Consider the following 21,064-nt stretch of genomic DNA (forward strand, 5'->3'; position numbering starts at 1 on the left):
TTGGACTGTTTATGAAGCCCCTCTAACTTCAGGTTCAAAATCCAAAGTCTATCTCTATTGCATTAGGCAGCTGCTGAAATTTCTGTTCAGCTCTTTAAGACTTCTAGCAGGAGGGGCCTGGGTGGCTCAGGTGGTTAAGCATCTGACTTCAGCGAAATGTCCAACTTCAGTTCAGGTCATGATCTCACAGTTCACGAGTTCGAGCCCCGCGTTGGGCTCTGTGCTGACAGCTCAGGGCCTGGAGCCTGCCTCAGATTCTGTGTCTCCCTCTCTCTCTGCCCCTCCCCAACTCTGTCTGTCTCTCTCTCAAAAATAAATAAACATAAAAAAAAAAAAGACTTCTAGCTGCTATTTTCCACATGGCCTTCTTTGAGTTTTACCTCACACATGCACGTGTCAGGGATCAGCTGAGAATGGAACTGAAGTTTGTATAAAGATTTTGGGGCTTTCTCTCTGTGGCATTTAAGGGGTATCTCACTCAATCTCCAGGCACTCTGGAAGCCTCAAACTGACTCCTCTGGCCATTAAGAGTGTGATCTTCTTCTTGAGTTCTATCTGTCCTGGGCCCTGCAGATCAGGGAATGCCCCCAAGGGAAAAAATCATTTAAATATGGATCTTACCCAATGTGGTACCCTTTATCCAAGAATCAAAACCTCTCCAGTTTCTGACTCCTTTTAGTCACTCTCCAGTACTTTCAAACTTTTTTCCTTCTTAAGTATTTTCCAATGTTTATAATTGTTATTGGCAAGAGTACCAGTGCAACAGAACCTACTCTGCCATTTCCAGAAGCCAAAGCCTTGCTGAGCAGAAGCAAATTTCGATGCACTCTCATTTCCCAATCTTTTCTTTTTATGATTAATGGTATTTTCAAGCTTCATTTAAGAAATTTTTTCCTATCCCAATGTCATCAATCCGGCTTGTATATTTTATTCTAAAAGTATTTTTCTAAAGTATTTAAAAATATTTTGGTCTTTAATTTACTTGGATTCCATTTCTTGTGCATGACTTAAAGTAGACATCCAATTTTATTTTATTTTTACAAGCAGATGGACAAGTGTTCCCTGCACCATTCTTGAAGAGTCCACCATTTCCACTCTGGTTCATGAAGTTTGCTGTCATAAATCTAGGCTCGTACATATCTTAGCTTGTTCCGGGCTCTCTCTTCTGTTTCAGTGTTTGTCCACGTCTACACTCATACTGCGATATCTTAATTATTACATCTTTATAGTAGGTCTTGCTATCTGGTAGAGCAAGTCTTTCCACTTTGTTCTCCAATATTGCTTTGCTTATTCTCGGCCCTTTATTTTTTCAAATAAATTTTAGAATCGATTTGCCAAATCCCAGTAAAGCCCTGCTCAGGAGGGTTAACATCTTTAAAATATCAATTCTTCACACCCACAAATTGTGTACATTTTTTCATTCATTGTAGTATTCTTTCATGTCTTTCTATAAACTTTTATAAATTTTCCACAAAATGATGCTTATTATACTGCATATTAAAATATCTTCATAAAATTATATTTTCTCAAATTATCTTCTCATCCGGTTTACCCCAATTTATTCTACCACATTAAATGAATTTCATCAAAAGTCTTCACTGAAGCTATAAATTCTACGCTTTACTTCATAATATGCAATCTAAAGGATAACACCCTCATTTGCAAACCATTTTTTTCATGTCATGGATTTATCAAGTAATTACTTTATCCTATATACTTACCAAGAAGCTCCATAGTCTCTACTTTCAGTGTCCAGGAAATTAGAGTCCAAAAACATATCTTTGTAGATTCGGCCCACTAGGCAATACATATCTGAAGCAACTTGCCCTTCACTTTGCACCAGGGGAATCATAATATCAAGAGCTTTTGCTCTGTCTCCAGGGAGATTTCTCCTATGGTAGGGAAAGAAAACATCACTGTTTCAATATAGATTATAGGAGCAATGCAGGTTAATTACATTTTTAAAATTCTATTTGATGTATTGGTTCACAATAGTGAAGTTTGGCAGGGTAAAAGCAACAAGGAGATTTTGAGAGTCACCTGTAAACCTCTGTCCTAAGTCTTTTTGTCTTTTTCATCCTATCACACGTCTACTGGGTCTAACATGGGTCACTTCTGTGCTGCTTTCCGGATCCTGGCGATGGATTTGCACTTACTTATCCAGAGTCCCTCTAATTTCGTAGAACATACGTTCATGATCCACAGGTTCAAGGGTGTGGAGTGAGATTAGGAATGGTCTGTGCCCTTAAAAGGGCCAGTCAAGTAATCCAAACACAGCCCAAACCCTGACTCCAGGTTTCAATGGCTTTTGCTCCAAAACACTGTGCAAACTCATTCACAGACAACACCAACAAACTGACTTTAACCCAAGAGTTGCCTCATGTCTTTGTATCACCAGTTGATCATCTAAGGAAGATGTTTATGTAGCTTATTTCAAAATAGCAAGTGTATGGGGCATCTGGGGAACTCAGTCACTTAAGCCTCTGACTCTCCATTTTGGCTTAAGTCATGATCTCACAGTTCATGAGATCAAGCCTTGCGTGGCGCTCTGTGCTGACAGTGTGAAGTCTGCTTGGGATTCTGCTCTCTCTGTCTCTCTGCCCCTCCCCCTTGTGTGCATACACGCTCTCTCTCTCTCACTCTGTCTCCCAAAATAAATAAGTAAACATCAAAAAAAATAAAATAGCAAGTATGTGTAGACTATTCTCAAAAACCAGATAAAAATCCTCTTAAAAATTATTCTTGGACCTTGAAAACATGATGCTAAGTAAAAGAAGCTAGTTACAAAAGATTACAAATAATATAATTCCATTTACATGAAATGTTCAGAATAGGCAAATCTGGAGACTAAAAGTAGACCAGTGATTGCCTAGGTCTGGGAGATTTTCAGGGGGAAAGGGAGAGTGACTGCTAATGGGTAGGGGGTTTCTTCGGGGGGACATAAAAAAGTCATAAAATTTATTGTGTTGATGGTCATACAATTCTGTTACTATATTAAAAACCACTGAATTGTACACCTGAAAGAGGTCAATTGTATGATACATGAATTATCTTTCAATAAAGCTGCTATAAAAAAGTTATTTCTATTCTCCATTATGACTTTAAATAGATCTATGAATTTCTTTTTTTTTTTACTTTGTTCTAAATACCTTGAGTTTATAATAACACTTCAAAAAATATGCTTTTCAATTCATTATATTGTATTTTAGGAAAGGCAAAATTAAAACACAAATGAAGAAAAATATAAGAGGCTCTTATGGACTCCCATTTTTCATTTAAAAATAGAACACATTCCATTCCATCTTTCAAAAAAGATTCATTTGAGAGCCAGCTGGAGCTGGTAATCTCTGGAGGTCTCATCTCACTCTGTCAAAGCCAAAGAAATAGATGTTTAATAAATGGGGAAATGAAATCTACTTTCATTCCACATTTACTGATAAAGTTAGCAAGTTCTACAGTTTGGACAGATAAAGAAAGAAAGGAACTATCTGTGGCTGAATAGCATGCAGACATTTTTTCTGTAGACAGAGGCAGGAGAACCCAGTGATGAAGAACACAGACATCAGAATCACTAGATCTCGGTTTGAGCCTCAGTTTTATGCTTGTTAACTATGGGCCATTCAACTCTTCCCAGCTTCAGTTTCCTCATCTATAAAATAAGCCTTAAGTGACACATGACAAGTGCTCTGGAGATGTAATGTCCCTCCTTTTTCTTTTTCTCATTCTCTTCAGTTGTAGTAACCACATGTATATTCAACTTGCTATCATGGAAGAGAACAGCACAACTAACAGGCTTTGGACAGTTCAGGGCTTTAGGCTTCTCCATGGCCAGAGCATGGATGGCCTCCCTGGTAACTGTAGAAAGTGGCACTGAGGTGTGTGCCACGATGTGGACAGAAGGCACAGAGGCAGGACTGGAAGTAGGAGTGTTCATGCTGTGTTAGTGGACTCATGGATACATGTCCTAAAATGTGGTCAATGGAGTTTTGATAATAATTGTGTTCAAAGCGGTGAAAACGAAAATATTCTTTGGTTAGCAATATGTTCACCTAGACATAAATGCCCTTACCCTAACCTAGTAAATTTTTTTTTCAATATATGAAATTTATTGTCAAATTGGTTTCCATACAACACCCAGTGCTCATCCCAACAGGTGCCCTCCTCAATACCCATCACCCACCCTCCCCTCCCTCCCACCCCCCATCAACCCTCAGTTTGTTCTCAGTTTTTAAGAGTCTCTTATGCTTTGGCTGTCTCCCACTCTAACCTCTTTTTTTTTTTTTCCCCTCCCCTCCCCCATGGGTTTCTGTTAAGTTTCTCAGGATCCACATAAGAGTGAAAACATATGGTATCTGTCTTTCTCTGTATGGCTTATTTCACTTAGCATCACACTCTCCAGTTCCATCCACGTTGCTACAAAGGGCCAGATTTCATTCTTTCTCATTGCCACGTAGTACTCCATTGTGTATATAAACCACAATTTCTTTATCCATTCATCGGTTGATGGACATTTAGGCTCTTTCCATAATTTGGCTATTGTTGAGAGTGCTGCTATAAACATTGGGGTACAAGTGCCCCTATGCATCAGTACTCCTATATCGCTTGGGTAAATTCCTAGCAGTGCTATTGCTGGGTCATAGGGTACTAACCTAGTAAATTTTTAAGTGAATAACCATTTGGTGTTGAGGATATCTGCCTAAGAATAATAACATCATGTTCATGCAATTGAAAAAGATTCTGACCAAGTATAAATAGTAAATACAAACTCTGACAAAGAAGAAAAAGAATTTTAAGAATTTACATATACAAACTGTGAGGGACAAAAAAATTAAAAATCAAAATGTATATGCTTCTTATACTTCATACGGTTGAAGTAGAAATATTAATATTACATTCTAATAGGGAGTGGCTGCAATGCTGTGGCGAAAACACACCCTAGAAAGAATACGCAGGTTATAAAACAGGATGTTAGCACTTTGTGGACAGAAAGGTTTTTTTCTTACCTATTCAGTGCAAATGCATAATGAAACTTCACATGGTGATGGGAAGCCAAATCAAAGGTTGGCAGCTTTTCTAACGTCTCTACCAGCTTCACAATAGAATCATAGTCCTTTAAACAAGAGGAGAGTAACACAGAATTAAACTATTAGGAGAAAGTTCTGACAATGAAATGCTTTTTGACAATCAGATATGTGAATCTGAGAAGGGTGTTAAAAAGAAAACTAAAATCCAGAGGAATCTGGAATCAAGAACCAAAAAGAATCTAGAACCATAAAGAAACTTTTTTTTTTCTTAAATAAGAAATTTGATTATATAGATAAAAACATTAAAATACAGTTACCACATCTGATGCCCCCCCCAAACAATAAATCATCTAGAATGACAATACTATACTGTCTAACTATGGATGGCTTACTTCTCCATGGAGCCAGATTCCTGGTATACAGTGTCTCATCAATTACTTTCAAAGAAATAATTTTTTTTTTTTTTAGAAATAATTTTCAAAACATCCAGGACATGGAGCAACTGACTGAGCTTCTGTCACATGTAACAAGATGATATTGTGTCAAGCTATCCTAGTCTTGGGACCCTAAGTACCACACCTCTACATGTATGTGAATCTCTGTTGTCTTCATGAAGCTTTACTTGGGCCTGAAAGCCTAGGAATAAGAAACCAGAAGTCACTTGCATTTTACTATAAAAATCTATGGGGCGCCTGGGTGGCGCAGTCGGTTAAGCGTCCGACTTCAGCCAGGTCACGATCTCGCGGTCCGTGAGTTCGGGCCCCGCGTTGGGCTCTGGGCTGAGGGCTCAGAGCCTGGAGCCTGTTTCCGATTCTGTGTCTCCCTCTCTCTCTGCCCCTCCCCCGTTCATGCTCTGTCTCTCTCTGTCCCAAAAATAAAATAAAAAAAAATAATAAATAAATAAATAAATAAATAAATAAAAATAAAAATCTAATAGCAAATCCCCAACTCAGAGAGGATTTCATTCTATGTACCATATTAAAAAATTGTAAGATATATCAATAACACTAAATGGTATGTTGGTGTGTTTTACATGATATATTTTAAAGGTTATTTTAATAATTAATCGGTTACATATGTCTTGCTTCCAGCTAGTCAGATCTAGCACCATTAATTTTAAGCCACATGATTTCAAGGAGTAAGAGATATCACCAGAAAGCCCCCCACATTTCTGCTTTTGCTAACACAAAGTTTTCACAATATTGGCTGATGGGTGTGTCTGAATAGATTGTCCACAGATTAGCTATGCACGCAAACTTTTCTTTTTGTTCTTCTGGAGGAAAAAGACCTTTACCATACAAGTACCTCATTACACATCCCACAGATAGGAAACTCATAGGAGATTTTTTTTACTTATCATAGATTCTCAGGATGGAAGCTTAGAAAAATCAACAAAAAATTACATGTAGTGACATGAATAACCTCTCAGCTCACTGAAATACGATGTTAACTCTCCCTTATTCCTCCAACAGGCTACATGATGAAGATTTTACTTTAAGCATCTTCTCACCTGGATATCTCTGTAGGAAAGTAACAGGTTTATGACAATATCTGCTGTCAAGACTTCAATATTATCTACTCGCTGCCGAATTCTTGCCAATTCAGCTGCCAATTCTTTACCAGTGTATAAATTACGAGCTTTCCTGATATCATTGAGTATAGATTCCCGGAAATACTGGCTGGTGGGAAAACACACATTTCAAAGAGTTAATACTAGAAAGGATTTCAATTAAAAGCAATGATTGTATAAGGAAACAAAATTTGCAGCACTGGTAGCTTTTAGTTCACAAGGTGCGCAGAATGAACACCTCAGAGATTGCGCATTATTAAGAAATTTGGGAGTCCTTTATTCCTTTTAGCTTTGCTTCAGAAAAAATTAGGTAAAGATACTGCATTTTAATGAATTTTCCAAGAACCTGACATGTACCTCTAGAAATGCCAAAACGTTTTCATTTTACCGTTTGGAATAGGAATTGTTCCAAATAAGTCAGGCGTGCCTAAGATTTGGTCATAATACGGCGTTTACTTTCTGACTCAGCATCATCATTTATTAACATAAGTGATTGTTCTTAACTAAAATATAATAATGCTGCCAGCAATTTTGGCAGAGTTCTTGCTCTTATACGAAAAGTTCCCGGGATGTTTATTCTGATACTGTTTCTATACTTACTTTGAATATATATCTCTACCATTACTATAACGTAGCTAGCAGTCTTTTTTTCTTCCTTTCTGATCTCAAGTTGTTCTGTGAATAAAGTGAACTATGTGGCATCTATTTTTATCTACTTGGAGGATACCATACTTTTATGTTCCTGGTTCTTGGCTGTGTGCCATCTCTAAGAAACCTCTGATAAGATGCACAGCACTCCATTATCATCATCAGGTGGCATTATTCCGCCTTACCTGGAACTTGCTTGTGCTACCTTCAGAAGTTGAATGAAACGGTCCACAAGAGGTAAGCAAATGGGTCCAAGAAGCAGCTCGAAGTTCGGTTGCATAAGCTCTGTCAACCCCTTCATGAAGCTGCTATCGCAGCAGTAGACTTTATTATGTGGAGTGATCATGTAAGGAACGAATGTGTAGTTCCCAGTGCACATCTGTGGAAAGAGGAGAGGCCGGGAGGTGGTGAGGTAGCCTGGAGACCCCACATTCATGAAATCCCAAGTGCAGTGAGTCATTTTCAACAGTAATCCTGAATATGAAACGAAATAGCAAACCTCATTTCTTATTTATGACCTATGAAAATGGAAATTCCCTCCAATTTCTTTAATTGCTTACTTTAAATAATTAGGGCTTACAGATGATGCAAAAAAAAAAAACACCTCATAAAAAAACAGTATGGCACAGCTTCCATCAATCAGTTAAATATTTATTCACCATGTCTCATGGCTAAGGCATTTGTGATATATGCTGCAGGAAAAATAGAGTAGTTTAAAACACAGCCTTCAGCCTCTGGGGAGCTTAAAATTTAATCACAGAGACATAGTGTAAATACACGACAAGAATAAGAACTAATGTTAAGGGCTGCCCACCTGACAGGCTAGGCTGTTGAGTGATGTCAGAACAAAGCTGCTCCCTCCAATCTGCTCTGTCACAGTCATGGCTCTGTTAGCCTCTCTGTTACTACAACTAGAGACCCAGAAGTTTTCCTTGACACTTCCATTTCCTTCACCACCCATATCCTATCAAAGTCCAGTCTACTCTGCCTCCAGAATGGATCTCATATTTGTCCATTTCCCTCCATCTTCTCTGCCTGCATGGCAGGCCATGCAACCAACATACCTGGCCTGAGCCATTGTCACTGGCTTTTAGGTGGTCTCCCTGCTTTCACTCTCGTCCTCCAATCTATTGTCTACCCAGCCATCAAAGTGATCTTTTAACAACCTGTATCAGATCACTTCCCTCACTTTGAAAGGCAGTGGGATGAGGATAAGGCATGTCCTTGTGGCCTACAGGGGCCTGATGATACAAATCCTGCTTCTCTCTCTGGCCTCAGCCCATGCCACTCTCCACCTACTCATCCCGACCTTCTATTGATTCCCAATGATGTCAAGTGAGGGAACACTAGCACGAACAAAGTAGAGCTAAAGGAGAAAGAAGAAATTGGACTGGACACCCTTCAGTAAGCAAGTCTGACCAGATCTTAGAGCTCAGAGAAGGGAGAGAATGCAGAGCTAAGGGTTTTAAACTGTATGTGCTGGGCAGTGGGAATCATGGACAGATTCAGGGCAAGAAAGAAAACATAATCACAGTCTTAAATGGGGCTACCTAAAAAGAGTGGTATCATTAACAACAACATCAATCAGACTGAATTATTTATGAATATATTATAGTCAGGGGTACTTGTTATAGATTAGGTAATAAATCACAAACAGAACCTGACTTCCAGGTAATATGTGAGAGGAACTTCAAGAGTTTGGTATCTGATTTGGGGTGAGAAGGGTGAAATGTTCACTATTAGGAAGGCTATGATTTCAGGGGAGCTGAACCCCTAAAGTGAGAATGTCCAGAAGATAGTTGGAAATACATGATTGGAATGTCAAAGAGTTTCCAACAAAAGTACAGACCTGAGAAGTATTTGGTGTGGTTGAATCTAAGGCAACATGAGAGACCTCTAAGAGAAAAGCCACAGACAGAGAAAAAGAAAAAGGCAGAGAAAAGAGAAGTAGAATGAGCTATGTGGGAAACCCCATCACCATTCTAGGGAGCACAGAGAGCCCAGATTGCCAGATCCTAGCCATTTCAGTATTACGGGGAACAACACATCACTTCTCTTACCCTTACAACTAAACAGACGAGAGCAAACAATGACTCACCACTTGCACATGCCAAGGGAGGTCATACACGCTCCCAACAACCCACTGAAGAAGGTGCTATCATCCCTGTTTTATAGGAGGATTCAGATTAGGCTTATGGAGGGCATACAGCTGGTCTGTGATGTGTTTGGGACTCTAGCCTAGAGACTTCTCTGGAGGTTATGCCATAATCGTTAGAGGGTTCTGCATCCTCCTGAGTGGCCCCTGCATGCTGACGCACCAACGCTTTGCCTCAGGTCACTTTCATGGAACCCTGAATGAGCCAAGCCATAGCTTCACAGCAAACAGACAAGAAGTGACAAATGCTCTTCCAGCCAGACTGAATTATTTATGAACGTATTCTTTGAGGCACCTGTTGTATGTCTGGTAGTGTTGAGCTGAAACAGGACCTGACTTCCACTTAAAGTATAGAAGAACTTCCAGAGGTTTAGATTTGATTTTTAAATTAAGTACATTAAATTGTTCCTTTCTTAAGTTCTCCTTCATGGAACAATAATTTGGAAGACTAGTCAGGAAGAAGAAAAATAAACATATCCTGTTTCTAAAATGTTTCTGAGTGGCACCTGGGTGGCTCAGTCGGTTAAGCATCTGACTTCGGCTCAGGTCATGATCTCATGATTTGTGGGTTCGAGCCCCACGTCGGGCTCTGTGCTGAAAGCTCAGAGCCCGGAGCCTGCTTTGGAATCTGCGTCTCCCTATCTCTCTGCCCCTCCCTTGCTCATGCTTTGTCTCAAAAATAAATAAAACATTAAAAAAAATTTTTTAATGTTTCTGAGATCCTATAGCATATCCTCCAACGTAATCCTTTTCACCAGATCCACTGCCTAAGCAGAAAAGAAAGGCAAGTGTACCAAGAGGTTGCTCCCCAAGGTTTCTAGAGCTTTAACTATGAGTGGGTTATAAAAGAGCAACAGAATCAAATATTCCTGTTTTAAATTTTTTTTTTCAACGTTTATTTATTTTTGGGACAGAGAGAGACAGAGCATGAACGGGGGAGGGGCAGAGAGAGAGGGAGACACAGAATCGGAAACAGGCTCCAGGCTCTGAGCCATCAGCCCAGAGCCCGACGCGGGGCTCGAACTCACGGACCACGAGATCGTGACCTGGCTGAAGTCGGACGCTTAACCGACTGCGCCACCCAGGCGCCCCAAATATTCCTGTTTTAGATAAGTTCTATAACTCAAAATTTAAAAAGAAATGCTCTGAATCTTCCAAATCAAAAATTAGAATAGATGAAAAGCCAGTAAGCCAGGAAAACACTATTAGCATTTCAAAATATTCTGCTGCTGCTGCACCAAGTTCTGTATCCTCAGAAGCCTTAATGCCACGTGTATTTGTGTACAAGACATGAAACAGCATACAGAACTATTTAAACACTGGGCACCGGGGAATAAAGCGTCTGCGTAAAACAATCCTGGGAGAGGACGACTCTCAGACATCTGGGTGTGCATCACCACTGCAGGGGTGAAGAAAGTAAAATGAGAGTCTTGCAAACAGCAGAGAAAAATGTATTCCTGCAACTGTCTTCTTCAAACCCCGTGGAATAAGGCTTCAGAATCCTTGTTGAAAATACCCAGCATGCCAAGGTTTTCCTAAGTTCCTGGCCTCACTGCACTTTCTGGAGTCTCTTCCCTATGTTTCTAAGGCAATAAATTCATATTTTTTTCATTCCCCATTGTTAGTGTCCAAAGTGGAGGGTGAGAAGCTGCAGGAGGCACATAGATGCTACCAGGCCTGAACTAAGACAACAGCGCAGTGAGCCTGCAGTGGGGGCAAAGTGTGAGGTTTGGTTTTAACACTGTTTCTCTAAAAGATACCAACCAACTGCAGAGAAAAGCACTTTTTTTTTTTCAAAATGATGAAAACTAATAATATGGGAATATTTTTTTTCCCCGGGTTGGTTCACTTAAAACTTAGAAACGTTATCGTTGCAATTTCTGTTTACAGACTGCTATTTCACCCAGAGTTTCAAATAACTGATAATCCAAAGCAAATTAAAAAAGAAAACACTATGTGATCAAAAACAGACATCTCAGGCACAACAACTGCCTTATTAATAAGGTACCAATTCTAAAATATTCAGACCTGCTTCTTGAAAAAGAAAGACCACATTTCCTTAAACTTCAAAGCACTAAGGCATGATCATAAAATGACAACAGCAATCTCTCTGGCCCGTGCCTGTGCTCAGGGCTATAAAAACCTGCAGTTCAAAATCTAGTCCTATTCTATTATCTTCACTTAAAAAAAACCATGCTGATTCTGTTTTTCAATTTTTAAAAGCTGCGTAAAGGTGAACCAAAGCATTCAAACATATCGAAATATATGCTCAAAATACTCAACTTTTGATAAGGACACCCAGTAGCTGAAACCCCGCTGCTTACTCAGGTCAACAGGTGACCAGATCATAACGTGCAATATTCCAGTCACCTGGCAAGCCTGCTTCTCCACACGTCTGACCCATCAGTGGGCGTGGTTAGCAATTTCCTACCATTTAGGTCTCTGTAAATGCTACCTGCTCTGAAAGACCTCTCTGACCACTTGATACACGGCCACCCACTCTTCACATCGCCTTGCATTAATTTTCTTTCCTTTCTTTCTTTTCTTAAAATTCTTAAGCTTATTTGTTTTATTTTGAGAGAGACAGAGAGACAGCATGAGTTGGGGAGGGGCACAGAGAGAGGAATACAGAGAATCTCAAGCAGGCTCCATGCTGCCAGCATAGAGCCTGATGCGGGGCTCAAACCCACGAAGTTGAAAGATGATGATCTGAGTGGAAACCGAAAGTCGGACGTTTAACCGACTGAGCCACCCAGGCGCCCCTCCCTGCATTAATTTTCTAATTTGTGTCTTTGCTTATTTGTGTCCTGACCTTCTCCCCCAGCTAGACTCTGGCACTTGTCATTTGCTGTCTCACGGAGCAGTTATGAATCTGCTTGCTTCCACTTTCAGTCTCCACAGTGAATCCCCGTGGCACGAGGCTCAAGGCCTGGCACACAATACATGATCAATATTTGTTTAATAAAACTGCTATGCTAAACAGATGCCTGAAGCAATAATTGCTCATTTCCTGTCCAGATGTGAAGAATAAAAGTGCATAATGACATTATGTTGCAATGAGTCTCTGACTTGGTGCAATCTTAACAGTAAGTTTTAAACTTTCAGATGGAAGGACAAACTACCAATTGTACTTTTAATCTTATCATCTTAAATCACGTGCAGATCTTTATGTAGGGTATTATTTCCAATCTAATTTGTAGAGATACATTCTTTAAGGTTTTTAAATGCTGGCTTATTTTCTAAATGAAAAATACAACCACTAGCCTATCAAGGCTGATTCCCTAATATATATATATAAATTTTCTTCATGCACTTTTAAAATTTGAAATTACTTTTATCACTTTTTAACTCTTGTTTAGTACTGCGTGGAAAGTAGGAATTCTGTAGTGTGGTCTCAAAGGCAGACTAGACTCAGGAACTTAAATCAACCTGTACAGACAAACAGATAATAGATTGACATGTATCTATATATGTATGTGTGTGTGTATATATATATATATGTATATCTGTACTTATAATTTGTGTTATATAATTTATACACAGATACAGACATCTATATATGTGTATATGTAAACATATGTAAACACACAGACACATAATTGGATATAGTATGGAAACATTTTTTTCCCCAAAATATAAGTATATATGCTAAAAAAAAAAAAACAGGCATTAGGGTACCTGGGTGACTCAGTTAAGCCTCTGGCTCTTGATCTCAGCTCGGGCCACGATTTCACGGTTTGTGGGATCGAGCCCCACGTCAGGCTCTGTGCTGACAAAGCAGAGCCTGCTTGGGATTCTCTCTTTCTCTCTCTCTCTCTCTGCCCCTTCCCTGCGCTTATATGCATGTGTGCGTGCTCTCTCTCTCAAATAAATAAACTTAAACAAAACAAAACAAAAACAAACGGGTGTCAGCATCATCTCCCACTATTTATAAATTTTCACCGTAAAGAAATATTTAGATAAAATAACCATATTTATATTGATACCTCAGAAACTCTAAAGAGGAAAAACAGAGATAGAAATTAATAATTTGTGGAGATTAAAAAAAACAACCAGAGATTAGTTGATAGAACAGAAATGATAAAAAATTTCTGGAAGAGTTAGGGAAAATACTCACAGTATTCTTCTGGCAAATGATTTCCTAAAAAATAAGAAAAGAAAAAAATAAAGCAGACGTTAATACAAAATTAATTTGATAATTAACTATTTGATGTATTTGTATTAACAATTTTATTAGCAATTAGAAATTTCAGGAAGTATACCATATGTTTCTGTATCTGAAAAACTTACAATCTGATGGAAACAAGAGAACACAAAGGTGTTGTCAATGGTTTAAAGGAAACAGTACAAATATGTAAAATCCAAAAACTGAATAATCTAAAAATCATTCTTGCAGAACACGTGTGAATTATCAGCCACGATCTCTCTGGGGAAAGGTTAAAAGGAGTTCACTTTCCCTACGTACAACCTCACTTACACCCTGGGAGGGGACCATGCAGATGCTGGCTCTTGGGAAATAAAGGGTATTGGCCACTTATCAGAGTGGGTAAACCCACACAGAGATGAGGACATCTGACAATGAACAGTCACAGATACAACTTACATATTGTTCAATAAAAAGTGGAGTGCAAGAAATACACTGCAGGCAGCATCTCTGTCCTCTAGGCTGTGAGGAGTAAGATCGTGTAAATAACGTAGCTATACTGTGTCAGGTGCATAGAAAGCTGTTGATAATGCAAGCTCTCATCATCGTTAGTTCCAGTCGTTTAAATGCCTAGAGACATGGAAGAGATAATCTGGAAAAGCCTATGGCATAAAGGCTTCACCGAGGTTGGAGAATCACAATTTAGAAAGAGAAATGGGACAGAATTTTGGAAATGATGGCATGTATGTTGTCATGGAAACAGAGAATGTGAGGCTTTTGTGGAGTCTCAAGGGTGGGTCCATCTGGCTAAGAAGAAGAGCCAGATCTGGTGAGGTAAGGAAGGAGCAGAGGAGCTATTCAAGTCCCAGCTGACCAGCTATCCTTCTTCACCCCAGGATCAACGTGGGGGCAAAGAGGGAACTGACAAGGATTTTGTCTTAGAGCAGTACGTAAGATTTTTGAACGCTTAAGGATAACAGATGAGTAAATAAAAATCTCAGGAAGGAACTGTAGTGGGTAATTTTGAAAGCCATAAAGCTGTGTATATAAAATACTAAACAAGCCCTTCAATACTTCACAATCTTGTGGGTCAAAAAAGGGGGGGGGAGGACAAAAAGGACACGTACACATTTAAAAAGAAACATCACATGCCTGGGTGCACATGAGTGTTATGTCCACGCATACTAGGTCTAAAGAGCAATGCTACAGCAAGGGCTTACATTTCAAAGGGAAGGAAGATGTTTCTAAGATGTGAGGAAGTCTGGGAAGATCAGCAGAGAAGGTAGAACTCAAGATGAGTCAAAGAGGACAAGACAACTTTCAAAGGCAAAGCAGGAAGGTAGGGATCCAAGTTAGAGGACCAGGAACAGCAAAGACCCTTTTAGGGAATGACACAAATGATGACTGGGGGCTGGAGAAGACAGTTCATTTGAGGAAGTACAGAGAAGAGAGTTAAAGAGGTATTTGAAAAAGATCTTGAATTTGATCACTGGACTAAGAAGAAAGTTCACTTTAGCATGTACCAATAATATTAGAAAGTTATTTGGGGCCTTACTAAAGAAGGCCTTGAATGCCAAAATAAAGTGCTTTGTGAACAACTGGCAGTCAGCATGTTTTTTAAGGTGAGCGATATACATAAAGAAGTATCAGCATACATTGGGACACTGTAATAGCAAAGGCTGGGCACAACATCAATGTCTACCCATTAGAATCTGGTTAAATAAATGATGGTAACTCCATATAATGGAATATAATGCCACTAAACAAAGAATGAGGAAGCTCTTCATAGAGAAGTTCTTGATAGGGAAAGATCTCCAAGATATACTGCTAAGTGAAAAAAAAAAAGCAAAGAACAGAATGGTGTTCATCCTATGCTCCTATTTATGTATAAAAGGGAGAAAAAGAAAATTCTAATTTGTACATTTGTAAAATCTCTCTAGCAGAATATACAAGAAACCAATAATAGTGCTTGCCAATAAAGAGGGAAGCTGGCTGGGTGGGGGTCAAAGATGAGAGAATGACTTTTCACTATATATCCTGTTGCACTTTTATTTATTTATTTATTTTAACGTTTATTTATTTTTGAAAGAGAGAGAGAGAGAGACAAAGCACGAGCAAGGGCAGGACAGAGAGAGACAGAGAGACAGGATCCAAAGGAGGCTCCAGGCTGCGAGCTGTCAGCATAGAGCCCGACGCGGGGCTTGAACCCACAAACCGTGAGATCATGACCTGAGCCGAAGTCAGACACTTAACCGACTGAGCCACCCACGTGCCCCAAATTGTGTTGCACTTTTAAATTTTTCTATCAGGTGAACATATTACCCAAGAATGACAAATACATAAAAGATAAACCTTGTTAAAACTTGAAAAAAATACTAATGAGATGGTGGTATTTAGTATTGGAGGGGAAAAAAGCATTTAGGTGGCATTGCAAATGTACAGGGACATCAAAATAAGGGCTTGGATGATAGCCGTGCCCAGAGGATGGAAACCAAGAGACAGATGAGTGACACTGTGGAGGAAGGTGGAAAGTGGCTCTTCCCACAGGTGTTTCACAGGTAGTGCATCCTTTTCTCTCTCTCTCTCTCTCTCTCTCTCTCTCTCTCTCTCTCTCTCACACACACACACACACACATCTACACACACAAACATACACATGCACACACAATGGTTCATGAAAAAGTAAGTCGAAAATTTTTAAAATGCTGAATAATCACAAAGTCAGGAACACAGTATGCAGAATTTTCCAAACTTGATTTATAGAGCATCTCTTCAGAGTAGCAAACCACACTCTTTTGAACACAGCTCTCTTGTGATAGTAATATCCCCTTCTCCTTCTAAGTATCAAGGGAATGCCCTTCTCTTCATCCTCTATCACACAGCATCCTCTGTGCATTGCATAAGAAACCTGTTCTCTTTGAAGCTGCCCTTGACTGCCTTCAATGACACCAAACTTCCCAACAGTAGATGATGTTCTTAATTTCTGCCACTATTACCCCCGTATAGACCTCTAAGATAGCAATACATGTACTCATTGTAAATGTGTCATTATACGATTCTCCTATCCCATATCACAAGCAACCCGAATGGTTTGTTCATCTTTTACCCCACTAATTGCCTAGCAAATTGAATGGCATATAGTAGGTACTCAATAAAAGCATGAATAAGTTAATGAATGTATAAAATATTGGGCTATGAATCACAGTAGAAATGTGTAAGTCCTGGCTCCACTCTTGACTAGCCAGATGTCATTTCTCCTCCCTCTAATGTAACACACTAAGAGTTGGGTTGAGTGATTGCTGGTCTCTTCCAACTCTGTGTTCTATCATTTGCTTTTGGCTAAAGGCCTATCCAGTGAGCACTCTGTCCTTGTGCCACGGGAAGGAAAGACACCTTCACGCCCAGGACTGGAGCTACCCTACCGCCTCTCTCTTCTGGTGCACCAGACACAGAAATGGAAGTAGTGACGAGGGGAACAGTGAGCAGGCTGAAGGGTCCCTCTGCTTGTCACTACAGAAAATAGGCTGCTATTGGCTTAGAGCCAATATGCGACACCTTCCTGAAGAATGGCTCATTAATAACAGCCCTCTTACATGTCTTCTTTGCTTTCATTTCATTTTGCATTATAACAAATTATGAAACTGTATTAAGATCATCCCCATGAAAAACCTCCCCATAAAATAATAAGTGTGCGTGATGCCTATTTTGAACCAGAGAGAGTCCAGAGTGCCATGATTTACAAATCCGTGGTCAGTTATCAAGTAAGCAAGATGTTCGTGGGAATGTCCAGAGGTAGCACTTACTATTAAAAGGGCACAGGGTCAATGTTTCTGGTTCCCTACTAAACTGTGAAACTACTTTGTATGGTCATATTTTCAAATGACTCTTTCCCTAACGTTTACTGAGTGTATAATTTATACCACTGGCTAAGTTGGGTGCTGTTTAAAAGTGCTATGGGCAACCTGGGTGGCTCAGTCAGTTAAACATCAGCTCTTGATTTCGGCTCAGGTCATGATCTATCTCACAGTTTGTGAGATCGAGCCCCAAGTCGGACTCTGTGCTGACAGCATGGAGCCTGCTTAGGATTCTGTTTATCCCTCTCTCTGCCCCTCCCTCACTCATGCACGCGTGCGCACTTTTGCTCTCAAAACAAGTAAACATTTAAAAAATAAATAAATAAAAGTGCTGAAAAGAATCCAATAAAAAGTCACTGTTTAAAAAAATCATAGGATCTGCTGAATTCTTATTAACTATTGCTTATGCTTTGTAAAGGCTAAATGGATATAAATTGTTCTCTTGAAGGAGACAGAGTTTACTCACAGTTTATGATGTAATGTTAAATGAGGCATCAACTCTAAAGAAGAAAAGTACTATGTATGCATTGTAACTCAGTACAAATAAAGAGCAAACAAGACCTCACAAGGTAGCTACCTACTCAGGGAGACAAGTGAACGTTTAATCTGTACTGAACCCACTGAAGGAAAAAAAAGGAGGACACGAAATAAATTTAAGACACAACTGCTATGTTTCACATCACTGCATGGAAATTCCTCACCTAAACTGCTGAGAAATAAGATGGCAAAATAAACTCCAAATCCTTCCCAATGAAATGTTTTGAGGATGCATTACTTCCCTACAACTTCATACTTGTCTTAGGCTTTCTGGTTTGCACACCCCCTGGCTGTACCAGAAACACCCCAAATTGTTTTTTCCCCCATTTTCCAGTACCCAGATAGGGAAAGAAAACAGAAGAGACAATCTAGTCTGGGTCTCTTTGCAAGGGAAGACAAAGGCAACTTTTGATAGCTATTTGGGACAATACAACTTTGAAGAGGTCATTTTAAGGATAAATAAATGGAGCATCTCCAAAACTGGAAAGTGTGCCTAGAATTTAGGTAATCGCAGCCGGGGGAAGGAAGTGGGAGCAGCTGGTGTGGGGTTGCCAAGTTCAATTGATTCAGGCTGGGAGAAGCAGAACTAGCAAGCAGGACCTCAGCTTCCTGAAAGAAAAGGAGCAGGCGGGGAGTTCCTGGCTGGAGAGAACGTGGTCCCCAGCTGGTGACCTCTGGGTCTTCCCTTCTGATCCCGCTTCCTGTCCAAGGGGAAGTAGGCAAGGGTTCCACCCAAGTCGGGTAAAGGAGGGTTATTTCTTATACTCCCTAGCTCCATCCTCTTACCTAAGTTCAATACTTCAAAACACGACGAGACTAGGAAATATCAAATGGGCCGTTGTGAACATCCCGGGCCTCACCAAGAGGATACGATTCAACTTTACCCTTCAGCATGCTGCAAAAATAAAGCTGTACCAGCTCAGGAAGGACACTCCAACACAGGTGTCACAGAACTGGCCCATCTTTAAAGTTAGGAAACTAATTACGTTAGTGCTTCCATGTTAGGCTTGCATCAAAGCTCACGTTAAAAAAAAAAAAAAAAAAAAAGCTCAATAATCTAACAAGAATCCAGAAAATCATATTTTTATAGGACATGAAATCTGTGCACAGACTTAGAAGTATACGTGATGATAAGTCAGACAAGATGCAGTTTGCCCTTCTCTGACACTTACTGTGTGTGCCTCTAAGTCATTGTATCTCTCCGGGTTTATTTCTCATCTGTAAAGAAAGTATCTTTAATCTGCCTAATCTATGTAGAAAGTACGGAACTTGTCTATCTTGGATTGTTTTTCAAGAATAATTGCAATAAGCTCATAAAAGTATGTTAAGCATTTTAAAGACATACATAGTTTGAGTATTGATATTATCAAAGCAAACAACCCTAACTCAATTCCTATTTTACCAGATCTAGACATATTTTATACCTTATTGTTTTGTGAGCAGGGGTGAGAACATATCCTTCTCTTGACATGAACAGCTGTCGATTAAATCAGCCTGTACCAAAAGTCAGGTTAAATTATAACAAAGCTGGAAAGTAATCCCAAAAGAAATTTTGACTCTCCTCTTATCCCTCTAAATTTTATTTTATGTTAAATAAATATGTCTTTGTGGGAGGACTCTACTATAAGTAGAGATGTCTTTGAATGTGGCTGGGATGTTGAGGAGTGACATTCTACACATACAGGATTTGAAACAGCTTTTTTAAAAATATTAAAATGATAATTTTATAATCCAAAGTATTAAAAAAATCTGTGAATCCAGCTAATATAAGTAAATTCCTGAATGCATATATAAATGGGAGAAAATGGACAAACCTCCAGTGCAGAAGTCCAAGTAATTTATGTACATGCTCTGATTGAAGAAAGTAGAGCATAATTCTTCCCTCCTTTTATTTTTTATTTTTTTAATAATTTACATCCAAATTAGCATCTAGTGCAACAATGATTTCAGGAGTAGATTCCTTTACCCATTTAGCTCATCCCCCCTGCCACAACCCCTCCAGTAACCCTCAGTTTGTTCTCCATATTTATGAGTCTCTTCTATTCTCTCCCCCTCCCTGTTTTTATATTATTTTTCTTTCCCTTCCCTTATGTTCATCTGTTTTGTGTCTTAAAGTCCTCATATGAGTGAAGTCATATGATTTTTGTCTTTCTCTGACTGAAACAGCTTTTTAACACAAACTTCTCCTTATAATGTATTGCCATTACAATTAACTTCCTCTTCTTTGACACCAGCCATTTGTCTCAGCAACACCTAACTGGAACAAATTACTCAAATACAGGTATTTCTTATTAAAAAAAAAAAAAAAAAAAAAAAAAAAAAAACCTCTATTGTTATGTAGCTACAGGCATAATGAATTTCTGTACAGTAAATTACATTTTTTTGCATAAATTTCAGTAAAAATTTCAAGGATGCATTCTACAAGGACCTAAATAGGACAATGGGTTTGTGTGCCACATAGATCAGCTTGCACAGCAAGAATCACTTATTTATAATGAACAAAAGGGAACAGAATTCAGGCAAGCCTTGCCCCATCTGGGTGGGAGTCAGGAGGCTTTCAGACTCGTATCTTCAGTGTGCAGAAGTATTCCTTCTTGCTGTTTAACATATTCAGACTCATGGGCCTACGATGGAAGTCTCTACAAATGAAGAAAATATCTGGTGCCAACTCAGTGATACGATGACATTTTCCACTCGCAGTGTAGGATAGACTTCTTTCTCTCTTTGACAAAAATGGTAATTAGACACTAGAAAGAGTGGGTGTGGGTGGGGAGGTAAAGGAGGAATTAGATAGGAAAACAAAGGCGTACTCTATCCAGTATACAAGTAACTCCTCAGTAGATGTAAGATGGGTAATTGACATGAAAGAAAACTGGATTCTCCAATTTCAGGCCCTTTCCAAAAACTCAGGGATGGATTCTACACCTGGGAAATCAACTCATGCTAAATAAATCATTCATCTAGTTTGTCTGATCTTCAGAGAAAATCTTGATAAAGAGATGCTCACATGTATTACTCGTCTTCTCCTCCCCAAGTTACCTTTTTTCCCTCCCAATTTGATGGGGAATGATTATAGCTCAGATAAAAGGTAGACCCTTCCTATAAGTAAAATAGAGAACACGACTGTTTCCT

The 21,064-nt window shown here is 39.2% G+C and overlaps 1 protein-coding gene across 3 annotated transcripts in view; it reads right to left on the reverse strand.

Annotated features, from left to right (window-relative positions):
* MAP3K5 (mitogen-activated protein kinase kinase kinase 5) overlaps positions 1-21,064 on the reverse strand; it is a 204,952-nt gene that overhangs the window by 113,029 nt on the left and 70,859 nt on the right. For all 3 annotated transcript variants that reach the window (XM_023254425.2, XM_023254424.2, XM_045058101.1), the window contains exons 3-7: positions 13,515-13,538; positions 7,428-7,621; positions 6,535-6,703; positions 5,004-5,110; positions 1,722-1,892 (exon numbers count right to left, since the gene is read on the reverse strand). In XM_023254425.2, coding sequence (XP_023110193.1) covers positions 1,722-1,892; positions 5,004-5,110; positions 6,535-6,703; positions 7,428-7,621; positions 13,515-13,538 — 665 coding nt within the window. The remainder of the gene's footprint in view (positions 1-1,721; positions 1,893-5,003; positions 5,111-6,534; positions 6,704-7,427; positions 7,622-13,514; positions 13,539-21,064) is intronic.

The sequence above is a fragment of the Felis catus genome, chromosome B2 (assembly GCF_018350175.1).
Source record: "Felis catus isolate Fca126 chromosome B2, F.catus_Fca126_mat1.0, whole genome shotgun sequence".
Taxonomy (NCBI): domain Eukaryota; kingdom Metazoa; phylum Chordata; class Mammalia; order Carnivora; family Felidae; genus Felis; species Felis catus.